General features: G+C 38.3%; 1 protein-coding gene across 1 annotated transcript in view; it reads left to right on the top strand.

Moving 5' to 3' along the window:
• Positions 1 to 12,006: 12,006 nt before the first annotated feature.
• Positions 12,007 to 21,180, top strand: part of LOC132890352 (uncharacterized) — a 28,546-nt gene continuing 19,372 nt past the window's right edge. The window contains exons 1-4 of the mRNA XM_060927165.1: positions 12,007 to 12,028; positions 14,858 to 15,238; positions 15,424 to 15,540; positions 15,638 to 15,727. Coding sequence (XP_060783148.1) covers positions 12,007 to 12,028; positions 14,858 to 15,238; positions 15,424 to 15,540; positions 15,638 to 15,727 — 610 coding nt within the window. The remainder of the gene's footprint in view (positions 12,029 to 14,857; positions 15,239 to 15,423; positions 15,541 to 15,637; positions 15,728 to 21,180) is intronic.

The raw sequence follows: 21,180 nt of genomic DNA, 5'->3' as shown, positions 1-21,180 counted from the left end.
ATAAGAGAGCACTTTTCAGATTAAAAAAGAAAACATAATGATGGCTGCTGGGTTTTGGTCCAAAATGAAGAAGCGAATGTGACAGTCAAAGTGTCAAGAAGAACTGTGGCTGGTTCTGGAAGATGCTCAGTAAAACCTACAGCTCATTTCCTTATCAAACTGCCCTCATTGGACCTCAGACTACTATTTTTATTTTTATTAAAGCAAAAGACATTTTGTCTGACACCAAATATTGACTTTGTTTCATGGGTAATATGGGGTCATTAATATTTGGTTGACTGGGTTTCATCCAGGCAACTGAGATAAAGCCGCAACTGAAGATGTGATTATTTGTGAAAGAGATCACCAAGTTAGATATCACTGTTTATAATACATAGGGCCAAATTACTCAACTCTGATTGGTCAATCAAGGAGGGCTTTTTTCCTTAACACGGAGCCGTATTTCTGAAATGCTAATGGCTAGTTCATTGCTTGGTTACGGTTACAAAAATTAGCAAATTTTCTCAACAAAATGTCTGACTCTGCTGACTCAGCAATGCCGTGTTTCACTAGATTTGACGAAGAAATGATAAACCAATTGAAAGCTGCAAGCGAAGATGAAAATACCAAAAAAGTATGAATTTTTGGCTTTCCGTGTTTAAGAAATGGGCTGCAGAACAACAAATAAATGACTCTCTAGTGGCGTATGAATGCTGTGAGTTAGACAAGGTGCTATCAGAGTTTTTTTGTGTCATGATGAAAGACGCTTTAGAAACTGATTCAAACGTGCATATAGACTTGTGCCCTGATTGGTTCAGAAAATGTGAATGACAAATGTTGTGAACTTGAATAGCTTCCGAAATATGAATTTGGTCCTACAGTGGTGCTTGAAAGTTTGTGAACCCTTTAGAATTGTCTATATTTCTGCATAAATATGACCCAAAACATCATCAGATTTTCACACAAGTCCTAAAAGTAGATAAAGAGAACCCAGTTAAACAAATTAGACAAAAATATGATACTTGGTCATTTATTTATTGAGGAAAATGATCCAATATTACATATCTGTGAGTGGCAAAAGTATGTGAACCTCTAGGATTAGCAGTTAATTTGAAGGTGAAATTAGAGTCAGGTGTTTTCAATCAATTGGATGACAAATCAGGTGTGAGTGGGCACCCTGTTTTATTTAAAGAACAGGGATCTATCAAAGTCTGATCTTCACAACACATGTTTGTGCAAGTGTATCATGGAATGAACAAAGGAGATTTCTGAGGACCTCAGAAAAAGCGTTGTTGATGCTCATCAGGCTGGAAAAGGTTACAAAACCATCTCTAAAGAGTTTGGACTCCACCAATCCACAGTCAGACAGATTGTGTACAAATGGAGGAAATTCAAGACCATTGTTACCCTCCTCAGGAGTGGTCGACCAACAAAGATCACTCCAAGAGCAAGGCGTGTAATAGTTGGTGAGGTCACAAAGGACCCCAGGGTAACTTCTAAGCAACTGAAGGCCTCTCTCACATTGGCTAATGTTCATGTTCATGAGTCCACCATCAGGAGAACACTGAACAACAATGGTGTGCATGGCAGGGTTCCAAGGAGAAAGCCACTGCTCTCCAAAAAAACTTGCTGCTTGTCTGCAGTTTGCTAAAGATCACATGGACAAGCCAGAAGGCTATTGGAAAAATATTTTGTGGACGGCTGAGGCCAAAATAGAACAATTTGGTTAAAATGAGAAGCATTAAGTTTGGAGAAAGGAAAACACTGCATTCCAGCATAACAACCTTATCCCATCTGTGAAACATGGTGGTGGTAGTATCGTGTTTTGGGCCTGTTTTGCTGCATCTGGGCCAGGATGGCTTGCCATCATTGATGGAGCAATGAATTCTGAATTATACCAGGGAATTCTAAAGGAAAATGTCAGGACATCTGTCCACAAACTGAATTTCAAGAGAAGGTGGGTCATGCAGCAAGACAACAACCCTAAGCACACAAGTCGTTCTACCAAAGAATGGTTAAAGAAGAATAAAGTTCATGTTTTGGAATGGCCAAGTCAAAGTCCTGACCTTAATCCAATCGAAATGTTATGGAAGGACCTGAAGCGAGCAGTTCATGTGAGGAAACCCACCAACATCCCAGAGTTGAAGCTGTTTTGTACGGAGGAACGGGCTAAAATTCCTCCAAGCGGGTGTGCAGGACTGATCAACAGATACCAGAAACATTTACTTGCAGTTATTGCTGCACAAGGGGGTCACACCAGATACTGAAAACAAAGGTTCACATACTTTTGCCACTCACAGATATGTAATATTGGATCATTTTCCTCAATAAATAAATGGCCAAGTATAATATTTTTGTCTCATTTGTTTAACTGGGTTCTCTTTATCTACTTTTAGGACTTGTGTGAAAATCTGATGATGTTTTGGGTCATATTTTTGCAGAAATATAGAACATTCTAAAGGGTTCACAAACTTTTAAGCACCACTGTATATATTATAAACAAGTAATCGTATGGTTCCTTGTAAAATTAAGGATCAATTTCACTCGTGATTTCAAAGTTTTGAAACTGCCCTCGTTGCTTTGCGACTTTTCAAAACTTCGAAATCACTCGTGAAATTAATCCTTAATTTTACAAGAACCATACGATTACCTATACGAATTGATTGTGTGCTTGAAATCATGAGCTGTCCATTCATGTGGATTAGACACTTGTTCATTTTTTCCACAAATCCTAAAATAAAATAATTTGCTTCTCAAATATTAATTGCTTGTTGATCCTCATGGCACTCTCAGACAATTAATGTTTCATATCTAAAAGCTACACTTAGCCATGTGGCCTTCATGTCCATTATAATTAAATTTATTATTATTATGGCGGCACGGTGGTGTAGTGGTTAGCACTGTCGCCTCACAGCAAGAAGGTCCTGGGTTTGAGCCCCGGGGCCGGCGAGGGCCTTTCTGTGCGGAGTTTGCATGTTCTCCCCGTGTCCGCGTGGGTTTCCTCCGGGTGCTCCGGTTTCCCCCACAGTCCAAAGACATGCAGGTTAGGTTAACTGGTGACTCTAAATTGAGCGTAGGTGTGAATGTGAGTGTGAATGGTTGTCTGTGTCTATGTGTCAGCCCTGTGATGACCTGGCGACTTGTCCAGGGTGTACCCCGCCTTTCGCCCGTAGTCAGCTGGGATAGGCTCCAGCTTGCCTGTGACCCTGTAGAAGGATAAAGCGGCTAGAGATAATGAGATTATTATTATTATTATTATTATTATTATTATTATTATTATGGACATAACATTAAATGTAATTTGTTGGCAATTGCTTTAGTTTAAGATGAAAAAAAAACAGTTTAACTGAATATAATATAATCTCATCTCATTATCTCTAGCCGCTTTATCCTGTTCTACAGGGTCGCAGGCAAGCTGGAGCCTATCCCAGCTGACTACGGGTGAAAGGCGGGGTACACCCTGGACAAGTCGTCAGGTCATCACAGGGCTGACACATAGACACAGACAACCATTCACACTCACATTCACACCTACGGTCAATTTAGAGTCACCAGTTAACCTAACCTGCATGTCTTTGGACTGTGGGGGAAACCGGAGCACCCGGAGGAAACCCACGCGGACACGGGGAGAACATGCAAACTCCGCACAGAAAGGCCCTCGCCGGCCACGGGGCTCGAACCCAGGACCTTCTTGCTGTGAGGCGACAGCGCTAACCACTACACCACCGTGCCGCCCCATATAATATAATATAAAATCTTTAAATTAAATTTAAATTTCACAAAATATTACAATAATAACTTCATCAACTTTCTGATTTACAAAATATATTATTAAATATTTTCTAAACCAAGGGGTGGCACGGTGGTGTAGTGGTTAGCGTTGTCACCTCACAGCAAGAAGGTCTGGGTTCGAGCCCCGGGGCCGGCGAGGGCCTTTCTGTGTGGAGTTTGCATGTTCTCCCCGTGTCCGCATGGGTTTCCTCCGGGTGCTCCGGTTTCCCCCACAGTCCAAAGACATGCAGGTTAGGTTAACTGGTGACTCTAAATTGACCGTAGGTGTGAATGTGAGTGTGAATGGTTGTCTGTGTCTATGTGTCAGCCTTGTGATGACCTGGCGACTTGTCCAGGGTGTACCCCGCCTTTCGCCCGTAGTCAGCTGGGATAGGCTCCAGCTTGCCTGCGACGCTGTAGAAGGATAAAGCGGCTAGAGATAATGAGATGAGATGAGCTTTTCTAAACCATATTTCCATTGACCAAACAGCAAAATTAATGGAAAATACTTACCGTAAAAACGCTGACCGACCTTTCTGTGCGTCTTCATACAAATGATGTAGACATTAAATATTATGGACATTAATAAAGCTTGAGAAAGAATGGTGATGATGGGAATGTAGATATTCGAGCGACACCTTGTTTCGTTCATTCCTTCGGATACAGTGCTGTGCTGTCTGGTCGAAGTGACTTAATTAAAAAAAAAAAAACAATGAGGATGTTATTCATTTGAATTTTAGATATAATGTGAAATTCATCCATTATCTTTTAAACAAGCTTGAGAGGTTCTCCAAAGTAATCATATCCATGCCGAAATATTTTCTGTTACTTTATATCCCACGCCTTTTCACAAATTCTTCATTTATCTTTTACTTAAAAAAAAATCTCTTATTTGCACACAGAGCTACAGAAGTTCATTTCACTCTATTTATCATCACTGTCTTTATCTGTGCTAATAGAATTAATCATTAATTACATTTTAATTAAAAAAAATATGTTGTACAGAGTTCTGCAAGGACCCGCAAACACATCAGAGACGCAAATCATCACTGATCATCTGTAACATCTGTAATTACAGTCATTACACATCGTCTGTAAACAGTAAATCATTGTAGTAGTAGGAGTAATAATAATAATAATAATAATAATAATAATAATAATGTGATATAACACCTGGATGTGTGAGGAAATGATACTCACAGTTGTAGCTGACTGGTGGAGGAGAACTATTGAAGTGGAGGATGGTGCTGTGCTGTGCTGTGTGTCTGGGGCATAAAGCATGAACCACAGTGTTACCACACCTATTTATATTCACACACTCTGTACAAAGGGTCAGTGCGAACAAGACAACTTTTTTTTAAAAAGTACATGTTTTACTCAATACATTTTATTCAATTCTATCTATCTATCTATCTATCTATCTATCTATCTATCTATCTATCTATCTATCTATCTATCTATCTATCTACATACATACATATATAGACACACATTATTATTATTATTATTATTATTATTATTATTATTATTATTATCAGTCGTATTAAGGAATGTATTTTCACATGTATTAATAAATAATGAGGACATTTATCTTGATGGATTTATCTTGATATAAAACCATTGACTCTTCTCCTTCTTCTTCTTCTTCTTCTTCTTCTTCTTCTCTCTCATCTATTCACCTTTAAATGTATTCATATATTTATAAATCATATGTACAGAAGAATACAAGTTCATTGTCCAAAATATCTGCAGTCGATCTCAATAATATTGTCGAATATATCCCATGTATAAATGTATTGTTGCCTTTGCATCTGTATTTATCTCACTTTCTTTCTATGTTGTACATTTAAACATATCACTCGCTCTGTATATTTACAGTCCACCTCAGTCTCAATCAAAGAACAGAAAATCCAGAGCTCAACTCTGAGTATACTGTTACTCTGGGAACTGAAACACCGACCAGTCAGTAGTGTGAGAACCACTTCATCTACTGAGACTTAAACACTCAGGCTCACTTTGATGTGTATTATTACTTCCTGTTTGCTGGAGCTGCTCTATTTGGCTGAAGCACCTTTTGGCACTTCGTTACGCTTATACAGGAAGACTAACAATAGCTCAGAAGTAAAGTCTGACCACAATGGACATCTAACCGCAGCGTTAGCTCACCCATGTATAAACATGCAAGGGGCTGTGCAAAGGGTCAGTGTGAGCAAGAGAGGTTTATAAAGTAATGTACACATTTTACTCCATGCATTTTATTCAGTTAAATGCAAATATATTCAATAGAATTTATAATTATTCCACGGAATCGAGTTGTACATGAGCTGATCGCGGCTATAAGCCGTGTATGATGAGATTGAATCGAATAACTGTTTTATTCTATCCACATTCATTGGATTTTGAGAAATGGAGCATTTTATTATTATTTTTCAATCAATAAAAACTTTACACAAAACGTCCAGCAAAATCATTTCGGCTAAGAAAGTCAACAAACGGGCAAAATGACAGGAGCGATATGTGAAAAATGCAATATTAATAATTCTTGAAAAAAAGTTCTTATCATCAAATACTTTCATTCCATATTTTGTTGCTTTTTTTGTATTTTTTGGTTTCGAGTAGAGTTTGTATTTCATCCTCAGTTGGCTCAGCAATGCCCTCTGCCTTTTTGTTTTTCTCTACTCATGGTATATGAGCTGATAGCCTGGTAGTAGAGTAGCCAATCTGAGGGTGCGATTGCTCATATCCAGTGAATGTTGATTCACTCATTATTTGGGGTCAAGGAGAGAAAGCGCAAGGCACCGATTGTAGTTATTAGAATTTTTTACTATTATTGGGGACAAAGCTATAAAGCTGCACAGGCACTTTTGTTGTTCATCATCATCATCATCATAATCTTCTTCTTCTTCTTCACATGATTTCTCACTCATTCAGTCTGTCAATAAAAAATACAAAAATTAATAAATAAAAATACATAAATAACTACAAGCAAAATGAATAAATGTCAAGTAAAAAATAAAATTATTACCTCGCCTGGGACAGGGTCCACCAGGGGGCGAGGAATTGTTCTTAGTGTTTTTTTTTTTTTGTTAATGATATTACGGGAAGGTGGCACGGCGGTGTAGTGGTTAGCGCTGTCGCCTCACAGCAAGAAGGTCCTGGGTTCGAGCCCCATGGCCGGCGAGGGCCTTTCTGTGTGGAGTTTGCATGTTCTCCCTGTGTCCGCGTGGGTTTCCTCCGGGTGCTCCGGTTTCCCCCACAGTCCAAAGACATGCAGGTTAGGTTAACTGGTGACTCTAAATTGACCGTAGGTGTGAATGTGAGTGTGAATGGTTGTCTGTGTCTATGTGTCAGCCCTGTGATGACCTGGCAACTTGTCCAGGGTGTACCCCGCCTTTTGCCCATAGTCAGCTGGGATAGGCTCCAGCTTGCCTGCGACCCTGTAGAAGGATAAAGCGGCTAGAGATAATGAGATGGGATGAGATATTATGGGAAATCTTCATGAAACTTTCAGGATAGATGGGCATTGGTTGCAAATCGAGCCTCCAACATTTTGGGGGTCATCCAGTCAAGGTTTTTGTGGCTACTGCTTCATATAGAGTAAATGGGGTCATTGGGGTGGGGGGTGCAGAGTAGGTCAGGAGTCTGAGGTATGGTCCTGGCAGGGGGCGGAGTAAGTGGGGGTCACTAGTTATTTTTATGAGGCCAATAGCGGTAGGAAAGAAACTGTTTCTGTGGCATGAGGTTTTAGTGATGTCTGTGCTGCTCGCTATGGACTACAGTGAGCTCGTTGCTCTTTTAACATCAGGGTTATCCAGCACTCTGTGTAGCAGTGCTTCTGTGTTTGGCATGGTGTTCTGAGTGATGTTGCCCGGTGGCATTATAGTGGCTGTGCAGGTGGTGTTGGACATACCAGCGCTCTGTGTGGAGTGCTTCTGTGCTCGCTTTGTGGATCCATGGCATGGTGTTCCGAGTGATGTTGCCCAGCGGTATTGCAGTGGCTGTGCAGGTGGTGTGGGACATACCCTCATGCACCTTTTGATGAGACTGTGGTAGCTATGCCACTGGAATTACATCCTGATCCTCTTTTGGTGGACTTTTGTTTCTCCCCTTAATTATAAAGCGACCTTGTGCATGAGAAAGGCGCAATATAAATTGAACTGATTATTATTTATCATTATTACACAAATGGTACACTATTTACTATGCGGTTTGGGACACAGTCTTTCATCTTCATACATTTTGTCGCTGTCCATGGTGTTGAAACTTGAGTGAAGTCACAAACTGAGTTAATTGTCATAATTGCAGGATATAAAAATACACCATGGAAAAGAAATTCAGAAAAAACTCAGTCTTTCAGCCTGCAATACAAATATTTTCTGTGTTCATGTTGATCATCTCAGACATGTCAAGCAAATGAAAATAAACATCAGTGATGGAAATGGTCGAATAAATGATGAACTCGGTTTGTAATCGTGTTTAAAGCTCAGGACTCATCACATCCTTTCGTGTCCCGATTCATGACAATTATTCTTCGAATGTCTGACAGTCATTTTAACTTCAACCTTCATCTACAACAGACACCAAACATCTGTGAAAAACACCACCAACTGGATAAAGTTTTAACCACTAGATGGAAGCATCCAGCTCTGAGAGTGAAATCTAGTCATACACAGACTCTCGATCAATTATACAACTGAAGAACTTTTAACATTCTTACACACATTTCTTAAAAAAAAATCTAGTGTAAATTTAGTATACATTCAGTGACAATTATACAGTACTGCATATTTGATATTATTTATGATATATATTTGACATTTTCACACCTCACTTCCTGACATTAGAACAGAACATCAGTCTTCAGCCCCTTTAATCACTGATCTGTTTCAGGTCACGGAGCAGACCGCCACTGTCCTGCATATATCTTTGTTTATTCTATCCATATTCACTGGATATGAGCAGTCGCTTGCTCTGATTGGCTACTCTACTCTTAGGATATTAGCTCATATACCATGAGTAAAGAAGAAAAGAATGGTGGAATGCATCAAGTCAGTCAGATAGATCACTTTGTTATCAAGTATTTAAAAGAAACAGAAAAAGCTAAAAGAAGATAGTTTTTTTTTTTTTTGGTCCCCTGCACACCCATTATATCCTGTTCTACACTCCAGACCAGTGGGTGGCAGTAATGCACCTTTAAATTGGTTTGCCAACTGCTAGAAACAAAAAAAAAAAAACTAAAGAAGAAGAAGAAGAAAATGGAGGAACGTGTTGCTGAACCAACCGAGGACGAAATAAGAACTCTGCTTGAAAACAAGACCCCCAAATACTACAAAATAAAAGCAACAAAATATAGAATAAAAGTATTTGATGTTAAGAACATATCTTTATTTTTTTTCAATAATTATTAACATATTTTCCATTATAACTCAAAAACGGTTGCCGATAGAGAGATGTTTACTATTATGAGCCTATAGGAACTCCCTATAGCCTTTATAGCCTTTCATTTGGCACCATGATCTTTGACCTTGAGTGACCTTGAAAGGTCAAACTCAAGGTCATGGATTTTCAGAGGGTTGATGGTAGACAGATATTTGCCATTATCAACTTATAGGAAGTGCCATATGCACTTTCATTTGGCACCATGATCTTTGACCTTGAGTGACCCTGAAAGGTCAAACTCAAGGCCATGGGTTTTCAAAGGGCTATAACTTTACACCGATGACATACAAAAGTATTTGATGGAAAGAACATATCTTTTTTTTAATTTTTCAAGAATGATTATTATCACATTTTTCACAAATTGCTCCAGTCATTTCAGCAGATTGTTTACATTCTAAGCAGAAATGATTTTGTTGGACATTTTGTGTAAAGTTTTAATTTATCGAATTTGCAAAAAAATAAGAATAAAAATGCTCTGTTTCTCAAAATCCAGTGAATGTGGATAGAATAAAACAGTTATTCCACTCAATCTCATCATATATGGCTTATAGCCAACTCAGTGCTATGCACCTCATTGACTATCAGCTCATGTACGACTCAATTTCATGGAATAACCATTAAATATAACATAGTGAGAGGGTCATTGAGTTCAACTGCCCTGTTTATGGAGGATTTTTTCACTTTATTTCAAATTATATGTCCAGTGTAGTCCAAAAGTCTCAGATCATGAGTGAAAATGCTCTGATTTTGCATTATTTTTGAAATTAAAGCAAACTTTTTCATTATAAGTTAAAATACTGACAGCAATCAGCATGGTGGTGTAGTGCTTAGCACTGTGGCCTCACAGCAAGAAGGTCCGGGTTCAAGCCCAGTAGCTGGTGCGGGCCTTTCTGTGCGGAGTTTGCATGTTCTCCCCGTGTCCGCGTGGGTTTCCTCCGGGTGCTCCGGTTTCCCCCACAGTCCAAAGACATGCAGGTTAGGTTAACTGGTGACTCTAAATTGACCGTAGGTGTGAATGTGAGTGTGAATGGTTGTCTGTGTCTATGTGTCAGCCCTGTGATGACCTGGCGACTTGTCCAGGGTGTACCCCGCCTTTCGCCCGTAGTCAGCTGGGATAGGCTCCAGCTTGTCTGCGACCCTGTAGAACAGGATAAAGCGGCTAGAGATAATGAGATGAGATACTGACAGCAATCTGAGTGAAAAAAAAAAAGAAAAAAGAATCTCGGAAATATTTGCATGAATTTCAGAGTCTCTTCATATTTGTTTTATCTCTTTTTTGCTTTAATGACAGTGTGCACTCGAGCAGGCGTGGACTCCATACTGTACGTTTGTCCAAAACCTTATGATCTATTTTATATGAAATCCATTCGAGTGTCTTCTGAACATGTGCTTCAGGAGATGAGATCAGACATGAGGAAAATCTGACCTTTATACAAAATAGTTAACCTGGTCAATATCACACTTTTAGGTACATTTACATAGGAATCACGATCTAAAGCAGAATCGTGAATAATAAATATTCAAGATCTTGAATATTTATTTTTCTGTTTTAATATCTATTTTTTAATCTGAAACATTCTGTTTATGCCCAATTTTAAATCATAATAAAATAAATCCAGATCTCACACCCCTGGACACCTCAAAAATGTTTCTGTTTTCAGTAATAGGTCGTGCAGAGACCACTGGGATATAAACCATTTAAACAATGCTGATCCAACGACTCACACAAGATTTTCTTTAAAGCTGGTTATGATTCGTCCCTTAAAATAAACTTCAGTGAAGTTTCCATTCCACGTGTGAGTACACAGAAACCACTGGAGCTGAATGGGGTGAGATGTGGTTGGGTCAAAACACTGCGTGGCTTATTGTCTCTGCTTTTTTTCCCCCCTTTTTTTATCAGAACAAATCACATGGTGTATTTGGGGCGTGCTCAGTCCAGACCAGTGATAGTATAAATAAAATCCTTGCTTCATGCACATTCATAATCTGATTATGAATGAGATCGAAAGGAAATTTAAAATGGCTGGATTCTGGATTTCAGTTTTGGTCTTTAGCACCATGTGTGAGTATTTTTTTTTCTTCTCTTTCTGTTTATTGGTTCTTTAGGATGATTTTAAAGTACCAAACTATTTCTCAAAAAAAAAAAATCCTGGAGCTGATTAGTCTTCTCCAAATGATGTTAATTTTATTTGCTGCATTTTTCATGAAATTAATGCTTTTTTTTTTCCTCGATCCAGTCCAGTCTGGTAGACGCCGGGTTACTGCACAATCCTCAGAGCCAGATGTTTATCAGCCTGATAAGAAACTCATCGTTGATATCGGAGCCTCCGTGACTCTGCAGTGTTATATTTTTGGAGTTGAATTTGAAGAAATGATCTTTTTTAAGCAACAAAACAGAAAACAGCCTCGAATAATCGTCAGATTCTTTAATGCTAGTCGAGAAACGTTTTACAATGAATTCCAAAATCCTCTTTTCCAGATTAAAAAACATACAACCTGCTTCAATCTGACCATTTTAAACACCGCGCTGTCTGATGAAGCCGTGTACTACTGTGCACTGACGAGACCCGACCCTGTGTTTGGAGAAGGAACTGATTTAAAATTTAAAGGTAGGATTTCTACTGAAATGAATAATGTTTCATTCTTCATTACTGTTAGTGTGTGAAGGAGTGAAATGTTCACTGTGTTTGGTAACTTTAACAACACGGCATTCAGGGTTTATTTTTAGTCTGTGATTCATGATAAATGTTTACAGGTCAGAGTTTTACCACTGAATCAGAAACATCGAAACCAGCTCTGTGTGATCACAACACGAACATGAACACACAAGAGAAAACAGGTCAGATGTCTGATAATTTTATAATTCACAATAAACTGCGTTCATGGTTCATAACGTTCTCAGAAGTGACCAGATCTCTCCACTCCTCAGTGCTCGGTTTGGGAACGGCTTTGGGTTTGTGTGCACTTCTGATTTTCTGTCTCATTTATTTCATACTGAGGAGAAGAAAATGGGATAAAAGTAAGTGATTTTGTCACCAGCGAATCATTCCAGTTACTTTCAATATCTATTAAAACACTAATAATTGTGTTTGTGTGTGAATAGTGAACACTTCTACAGAAGCTTCTAAAGGAATGAATCAGGTACGTGTGTAAGAGATTATATTATCTCTTTATATTATTATAGTGTCTCAGTAATTCTGTTTTTCTCTCTCTCTCTTGATATCACTGTCCCTTATCCATGTTTGATTCTCACTTTTACTTTTCCTTCTTATGGATGTGAAATGTTGCTCATTATAGATTTAAGATACGGATTTTACAGTCACTTTGATGAAACTTTAACAACAATCCCAAGTTTTTGTTTTGTTAAAATTGTTCTGTGTCCTGAGTGTGTTTCATGGCTTTGACCCAGATTTCTTATTTCTTATTATTTGTCTGTATTATTATTATTATTATTATTATTAATTTTATTTTATTTTATTATTTTTTTATTTTATTTTTTCAGGAATCTGAAGCTGAAACACTGAATTATGCAGCTTTGAAATTCTCCAAGAGGAAACCCAAAGCTGGAAAAAAGAAAACTGACTCTTCGGATGAGTGTGTGTACGCCGATGTGAAGAAAACTGGGAGATGGAACAGAAATAATGTTTAACACACGCTGCGATTACACTGCCGAAACAGGAAAAACATATTTTAGTGAGTGTCTGGACTATTTGAGAATTTATTTCATCTTTTCGTCATGAGATCAGAATGTAACAGAGAAACGGTTAATAAATGAAAATTTGGGGGAATTTAAAACTTGACTGATTATTTATTAGCAAATATACATTCTAGAAGCAGAATTGTAAAAAAATGTCACATCAGGAAAGGTATTGTTTGTTTGTTTGTTTGTTTGTTTGTTTGTTTGTTTGTTTGTTTGTTTGTTTCAATTTCAATGTAGAGCTAAACCTCCAGACTACAGGTTTTACTTTGATACAGATGTTCACAATAACTGCTGATTGTCTTTGTTTGTTTGTTTGTTTGTTTGTTTGTTTGTTTGTTTGTTTGTTTGTTTGTTTGTTTGTTTGGTGAGTAGATTGTTTTTGTTAGTTAGTTAGTTAGTTAGTTTTTGGCAGGTTGATTGTTTGCTTGTTTATTTGTTTCATGGGTTGTTTGTTAGTTTGCTGGGTTGACGGATTTTTTTTGTTTGTTCATTGTTTGGTGGGTTGATTGTTGTTTGTTTGTTTGCTTGCTTGCTCTTTTTCAGTGTTTTAATGAAAAAATAAGAGGTTTTGTCATCTCATTTGTATAATTTTGCTTCTTTTTTAACAAGAAACAAACAATTTCATTAAAGATGTAACAAAAACATGCTCTGAAACATTATTCTGAAATTTCTGAGTAAAAGTAAAGTCTCAGTGTTGCGCATGTTCAAGACAGAAGTGTGTTGGACATAAAAGTCAACGACTGCAACCATGACATTAACTGGGGGCGGGGCTTGTTTTATCCACCCACCTCTGGGCTTGAAACTCATGCCCTGTGAATGCAGTACCCAGAACCAGGAAGTAGTTCAGTGTTGAAAAAAACTTCTTCAAACACATTTTACATGAAACAAAGTGAATCATTAAACCACAGCAGAGTCTTGTGATGATGATGATGATGATGATGATGATGATGATGATGCCTTTTAGTGCACTGTTTGTAAATGCACCATCGTGTCTCTCTGAGGGAAATCCTCCTCAGTGTCTAATCCAGCTGCGGTGGGAAGTTCACCCTCAGTAGAGGAAATGATTAAATCCAGCCATCAGGGCTACAGACGCCTTCAGAGATCAAACAATACAGTCGAAACACATTTAATACGTAAAATCATCCATCACTTATAATCTGAACACGACTGTCAAGGCCTTACGGAAAAAAAATCATCTGATAAAATGCCAAAATTGAAATGTATTGATGCTGTGTTTGTCCCAGATCATCATGAATCTGTCGGGAAGATTTTGTACAAACAAGTTGAATAAAGACAGCAATTAAAATAGCAACAATGAGGTGTTAGTGTCGGCGCACGTGAGGGTAAAAATAAACCACATTTTTCTTTTCAGTGCAAAACCGAAACACAGATATGGAAAATACAATATGGGGCAGATGTAACTACATCAGAATACCACGTGCTTGTTTATCATGACTTTTTTTTTTTTTTAAACAACCAATCACGTGTCATACTCTGGGACGTCCTTAGTGCAGAGTGTCTTTAGTATCAGCATAAATTCAAATCAGGCTTCGAGCACATTCACATTCTGTTCATAAATGAGACACAAACACTGTCGAATTTATAAGAAATAATTTAAAAAAAACCATGAAAACCTTCTGGATTTTGAGTTTGATCTGCAGCACCATGTGTAAGTAATATGAGTAATCTTAATTTATATTCATCTTCATTATTGCTGAATGATATCTAATTAGAATATTATTATTATTATTATTATTATTATTATTATTATTATTATTATTATTATTATTATGACCTGTTGTTTTAAAGCACTTTTTGTGAGCTGAATGTGGAAGTAACTTTCTTAAACTTTGTTCCAGGTTACAGTTAATAACTCTGAGTTTATTAATATCTGAAATACTGTACATTATTATGTGTTGTGTTCTTTTTTTCTCTACCTTTCAATGTTTTTTTTTCTTTTTTCTCTAGATCTAGTCCAACCTGGTAGACGCTGGGTTGCTGCACAATCCCTCACAGAGTCAGGAGTTTATCAGCCTGATAAAGAGCTCAGTGTGGATATCGGAGACTCGGCGACTCTGCAGTGTTGTATTTCTGAAAATGTATTTGGGGTAATCGCCTGGTTTAAGCAACCAAACAGAAAAAAACCTCAGATTATAGTCAGGGTGTATAAAACTGCTGGAGATACATTTTACAGTGAATTCCAAAAGTCACATTTCCAAATAGAAAGATCTTCAAACTGCTTCAATCTGATCATTTTAAACATCATTCAGTCTGATGAAGCCATGTACTACTGTGCACTGACGGACCTCATGCCCGTGTTTGCAGATGGAACTTATTTAAAAATTAAAGGTAGGATTTCCACTAAACTTTCTTAAACTCCTGGTTTAATGTCGTGATATTTTTCCTTATTATCATTAACATGTTCAACCTGGAAGACAAATAATCCTGAAGTAGTGAAATGTTCACTGTGTTTTCTTCTTCAACTACACTGAGTTACAGACTTTTAGTCAGTGAATGATGATAAATGTTTCCAGGTGAACATGTTACTATTGAATCAGAAACATCTAAACCAGCTCTGGGTGATAATTCAGTGGGCTGTGAACCAACACTGCATGGAAACAGCATTAACATGAACACACAAGAGAAAACAGGTCAGATGCCTGATAATTCACTATTAATTAATCATTCTTAATTCATAATATAGTGAAATAACATTCTCAGAAGTGACCAGATCTCTCCACTCCTCAGTGCTCGGTTTGGGAACAGCTTTGGGTTTGTGTGCACTTCTGATTTTCTGTCTCATTTATTTCATACTGAGGAGAAGAAAATGGGATAAAAGTAAGTGATTCTATCATTAAATTATAGTAATAATTACTTGATAATCACTAATTAATACTAATCTAATGAGTGACTTTTATTGTATTTTTTTTCTTATATTTGGTTCCTCTGTAGAAGTTTCTCCAGGAATAAGACAGGTACATGTGCAGGTAAATAAAGACTTTTTGCTTTGGGTTGTATTTAGCTGACAGGAATTACATTTTGATTGATGGAGTATTTCTTCACTTTCATTGCATATTTTTTTTTTTTTAGTTTTGTTGGGGATTTGTTTTCAAGTAGAATTTTTATTTCATCCTTGGTTGGTTCAGCACCACGCTCCTCCATTTTATTTTTCTCTACTCACAGTATATGAGCTGATATCCTAGTAGTAGAGTAGCCAAGTGAATTAAATCTTTCTTTTTTTCTCAGGAATCTGTTGGTGACAGTTTGACTTATGAAGCTTCACACATGTTGAAGAGGAAAGTTAAACCTGGAGGACGGGATGATTTGGTGTACTCTCATGTGATGTATGTGGAAATGTAATATTTATCATAAAAGACCCAGAACACTTTACTGTTGTTGTTGTTGTATAAATGAATATTTGTAAAATAAATGTCACACATCTGAGTGTATATTGTATCTCTCAATGTTCTCATTGCTCTGTGTTCTACACGACATCCATCTCCTACACTTGTTTATAAAAATAAATGTCGTACGTTTATTCTGAGCTTCATGAATGATTTTGATCACTGAATAGAAAATCCAGATCATCCAGATTGTTCAACATTAGATCTCGACTCTGAGTGAAGTGACACACTGGAGACTTCAGCGTCACCCAGACAGCAGTGTCAGAGACAGTTGAGCGATTGAATGTTCAGCACTCAGGTTCACTTTCATGTGCATTATGACATCCTGTTCATTGTGGTTACAGCATTTTGCACAAGTATCTGTTGGCACGTCACTGCGCTTAAACAGGAAGATTAACAATAGCTCACAACTGACCTCAACTGTCATCCAACAGCAGCTTTGACCAACGGTGAAGTGTGTTCAGCTCTTCCAGCTCTTTAATACTGACTTTCACACACTGGCTTTCTTTCAATAAGTTGTAAACTATTAATTTAAAATTTATTTGCAGTTCAATTTTTAGCCTCAGAGTTAAAGATCATTTCTAAAGTGGTTCCTTTGAATTATCAGGCTGATAAAATACATTAAACAGTGATAATGATGTCATTTACTTTTCATTTACTTTTCCGCTCAATTTAATCTATGAATTCATTTTCTCATTTCACTTTTCTATTAAGTTAAAACAGTTCTTGTCTTGTCTGTGTCTTGGTGATATTTTCCAACTGCTACATTTTTTCTAAACTGTTCATCTCCTGCTGTAGATGATCTTCATCACTACTTCAGTTCACCTCACTGCTCAACTCACTTTCACTGCCTTTGTCTCTTTTATTGCTCTGGTCTTCATCTCTTCCTCAAAATCTTCATCACTGCTCTCACTCTCACTACATGACGGACCTGATGGAAAGGTTTCTCCCAACACCCTTCATCCTCAGCACTTACTTTTGTGTTTTTTGTGTAGTTTTGTGTGTCGAACCAGAAGGGTGTTAAAAACAGATGGGGGACATTTCAAATTTGAATTTCTACACTAAAATTCTAACTACATCATTTTCCATGTTACATGACACAGTACATGATTATTAAACTGGAGACTAATTCTACAGAAAATAATTGTTTTAAATGTCCTGAATCAATTCAGCAGTTAACAGGCCCAGGAGATGTTACACTTCCATAGACTTTGCCAGAGATATGGAAGCAATTTCACAATCAGTCATCGTTCCTGAATAATCCATCACATATTGTATCCATCTTGTCCCAGGCTACAGCTCTCACACAGCTTTTCATCACTCGGCCTACGCTGCAAGGCTGATAAAGAATATCTGGATCACAAAATGGTGGTTTGCACTGTCGCATCACAGCAAGAAGGTTCTGGGTTTGAGCCTGGTGGCTGACAAGGGCCTTTCTGTGTGGAGTTTGCATGTTCTCCCCATGTCTGTGTGGGTTTCCTCCAGGGGCTCCGGTTTCTTCCACAGTCCAAAGACATGCAGGTTAGGTTAACTGGTGACTCTAAATTGCCTGTAGGTGTGAATGTGTGAGTGTGCAGAAAGGAACGAGCCACAAAACCAAACACAGTTTACCTTAAGCCTGGATCGGGGTCGGCAGTGACGACAATGGAACACAAAATACACTAAATATTTTAACAGATAATGCACTCTGCTGGCTTGATAAATGTTACTTACTATTCAGGATTGGATTGCTTAATAAATAAATAAATAAATAAATAAATAAATTCCAGACTGATGAAAGTAATTTATGATGATTTTAAGATTTTTTTCCTCCAGAGTTTGAGATCAGAGAGAAGTGCAGTGTGTCGCTGTCCATGGTGTTGAAACTCCTGTAACAAAACTAATGAAGTTCGCTGACCAGAGCAACATAAACAACACAACAATCAACAACATATACAAATTCCAATGAATAATTGAGTTGTACATATTAATGTAAAGACAAATGTGTCAAACAAAAGACAAACAAATAAATAAATAGTCCAGCACTGTCTTCCAATCAGAAGGCCGAGTCTTATATAAACATCATTTCTGAGTGGTGTTTCTCCTCTCCTGAGAAAAGGTGGGATTTGAAGGCAGCATGGCGTGTCTCCTTCTCAGACAAGACAATCCCATAATGCAGTCACCAGACCAGAGATCTGAAATTTGGATTCTGTTCAATTACATTTAAACTCACAGCTTTCTCCAGCAGCGACCAAACAACTGTTTCCACAAATGATTTAAAGCTACACGAATTTTAACCACTAGGGGGCAGTGTCCAGCTCTGATAGTCAAATCTAGGTGTAAAAAAATAGTTCAGTTATACAATTGAATTTTTATTATTAGGGCCCGAGCCCTATGGGCGAAGGCCCTATTGTTCTTGTAAGAGTTCACTATTATTATTCTTCCGTCTTCTTCTTCTTCTTCTTCTTCTTCTTCTTCCGTCTTCTTCTTCTTCCGTCTTCTTCTTCTTCTTTATTTTTCTCCGCTGTTGGGCCATTTTCGGGGCGCTTGCCATGGGCGAAAACGCACAAAATTTGGCACCAGTTCCGAGAATTGCCACCGCTACTCAGAACCAGAAGCCCAAACTTGGCCGGGGCTCAGGGCCTCCATAGCGCCCCCTAAGTCGTTGTGATTTTGGCCTCCCGCATTACGGTGCCTGGTTGCCATATAGTTTGTAGTAGTGGCATGCAATTTGGTAGGCATATGTATCGCACTAAGCCGGACAAAAATGTAATGCCAATGCATTAGCCACGCCCAACAGGAAGTGAGGTAATTTCACTTTTGTGCGAAATGCATGGCCACGAAGACGGCGCAACTCCTCCTAGACCGTTCATAGGAATGTCACCAAAATTGATACACATCATCTACAGACATGGCTGACAAAAGTTACTAAATACGTTTCACGTAGGATTAACCGTTCAGAAGTTATACGTCTATCAATTTTCGATGCAAAATTTTACATGCTTAAAAATTCATAACAAATCTTCTGATTGCTCAAAACTGCTCATACTTCACACACAAATCACTCATTGGGCTTCTGACATGTTACCCAATTTCTGTGATACTTCGCCACTGGGGGCGCTATTTTTGGGCAAAAATTCCAATCTTTCCTCAATTTTGGTCAAACTTCACGGCCACCCTCTTACTACCTCCCATGTCATGGATACCACGTTTTGGAAATTTTCGTCCATGGGGGGCGCTGTTTTTGGCCGACGCAATTGCTCCAAAACGGGTTTTTGGTAAATAATTCCATAATGCTTTTCCTTCACACCACTTCCTTGTGATAGTACGTTGCTGTTGTAGACACTTATTTTTCCAACTCATAATCCCTCATGTACAGCATAGCGCCACCTACTGACATGGGAAAAACCTAAAAATTTATTCTTCAAAAATCTATATCTCATCTTCTATTTACTCAATTGTCATCAAACTTCATACGCAAACTCTTCATAGCTCACCTGACTTCTACGCCAAATTTTGTGCACTTTCGCCCCTGGGGGTGCTGGTTATGGCAAAAATGATATTGCAGCTTCTGATTTGTCAAACTTGCCAAGCAAACTCTTTACAAGACCCTTATTGGGGCGCTTGCCATGGTCGACAACGCACGAAATTTGGCTCCTTTTTCTTAGACTGCCACCGCTACTGAGAACCAGAAGCCCAGATCCAGGCGGGCCTCAGGGCCTCTATAGTGCCCCCTAACTCGTTGTGATTTTGGCCTCCCGCATTAAGGTGCCTGGTTGCCATGTTGTTTGTAGTAGTGGCATGCCATTTGGTAGGCATATGTATCTCACTAAGCCGAACAAAAATGTCATGCCAATGCATTAGCCACGCCCAACAGGAAGTGAGGTAATTTCACTTTTGTGCGAAATGCATGGCCACAAAGATGGCGCAACTCCTCCTAGACCGTTCATAGGAATGTCACCAAAATTGATACACATCATCTACAGACATGGCTGACAAAAGTTCCTAAATAGGTCTCACGTACCATAAACCGTTCAGAAGTTATACGTCAATCAATTTTCAATGCAACATTTTACATGCTTAAAAATTCATAACAAATCTTCTGATTGCTCAAAACTGCTCATACTTCTCAGGCAAATCACTCATTGAGCTTCGGACATGTTACCCAATTTCTGTGATATTTCGCCACTGGGGGCGCTATTTTTGGGCGAAAATTCCAATCTTTCCTCAAATTTGGTCAAACTTCACGGCCACCCTCTTACTACCTCCCCTGTCATGTATACCACATTTTGGGAATTTTCGTCCATGGGGGGCGCTGTTTTTGGCCGTCGCAATTGCTCCAAAACGGGTTTTTGGTAAATAATTCCATAATGCTTTTCCTTCACACCACTACCTTGTGATAGTACGTTGTTGTTGTAGACACTTATTTTTCCAACTCATAATCGCTCATGTACAGCATAGCGCCACCTGCTGACATGGGAAAAACCAAAAAATTTATTCTTCAAAAATCTATATCTCTTCTTCTATTTACTCAATTGTCATCAAACTTCATACGCAAACTCTTCAGAGCTCACCTGACATATACGCCAAATTTTGTGCACTTTCGCCACTGGGGGCGCTATTTTTGGGCAAAAGATCCAATCTTTCCTCAAATTTGGTCAAACTTCACGGCCACCCTCGTACTACCTCCCATGCCATGTATACCACATTTTGGGAATTTTCGTCCATGGGGGGCGCTGTTTTTGGCCGACGCAATTGCTCCAAAACGGGTTTTTGGTTAATAATTCCATAATGCTTTTCCTTCACACCACTACCTTGTGATAGTACGCTGCTGTTGTAGACACTTATTTTTCCAACTCATTACCGCTCATGCACAGCATAGCGCCACCTACTGACATGGGAAAAACC

This window comes from Neoarius graeffei, chromosome 8 (genome assembly GCF_027579695.1).
Source record: "Neoarius graeffei isolate fNeoGra1 chromosome 8, fNeoGra1.pri, whole genome shotgun sequence".
Classification (NCBI taxonomy): Eukaryota; Metazoa; Chordata; class Actinopteri; order Siluriformes; family Ariidae; genus Neoarius; species Neoarius graeffei.
The sequence above is the reverse complement of the archived record's forward strand: the minus strand, read 5'-3'. Positions and strand labels throughout refer to the sequence as shown.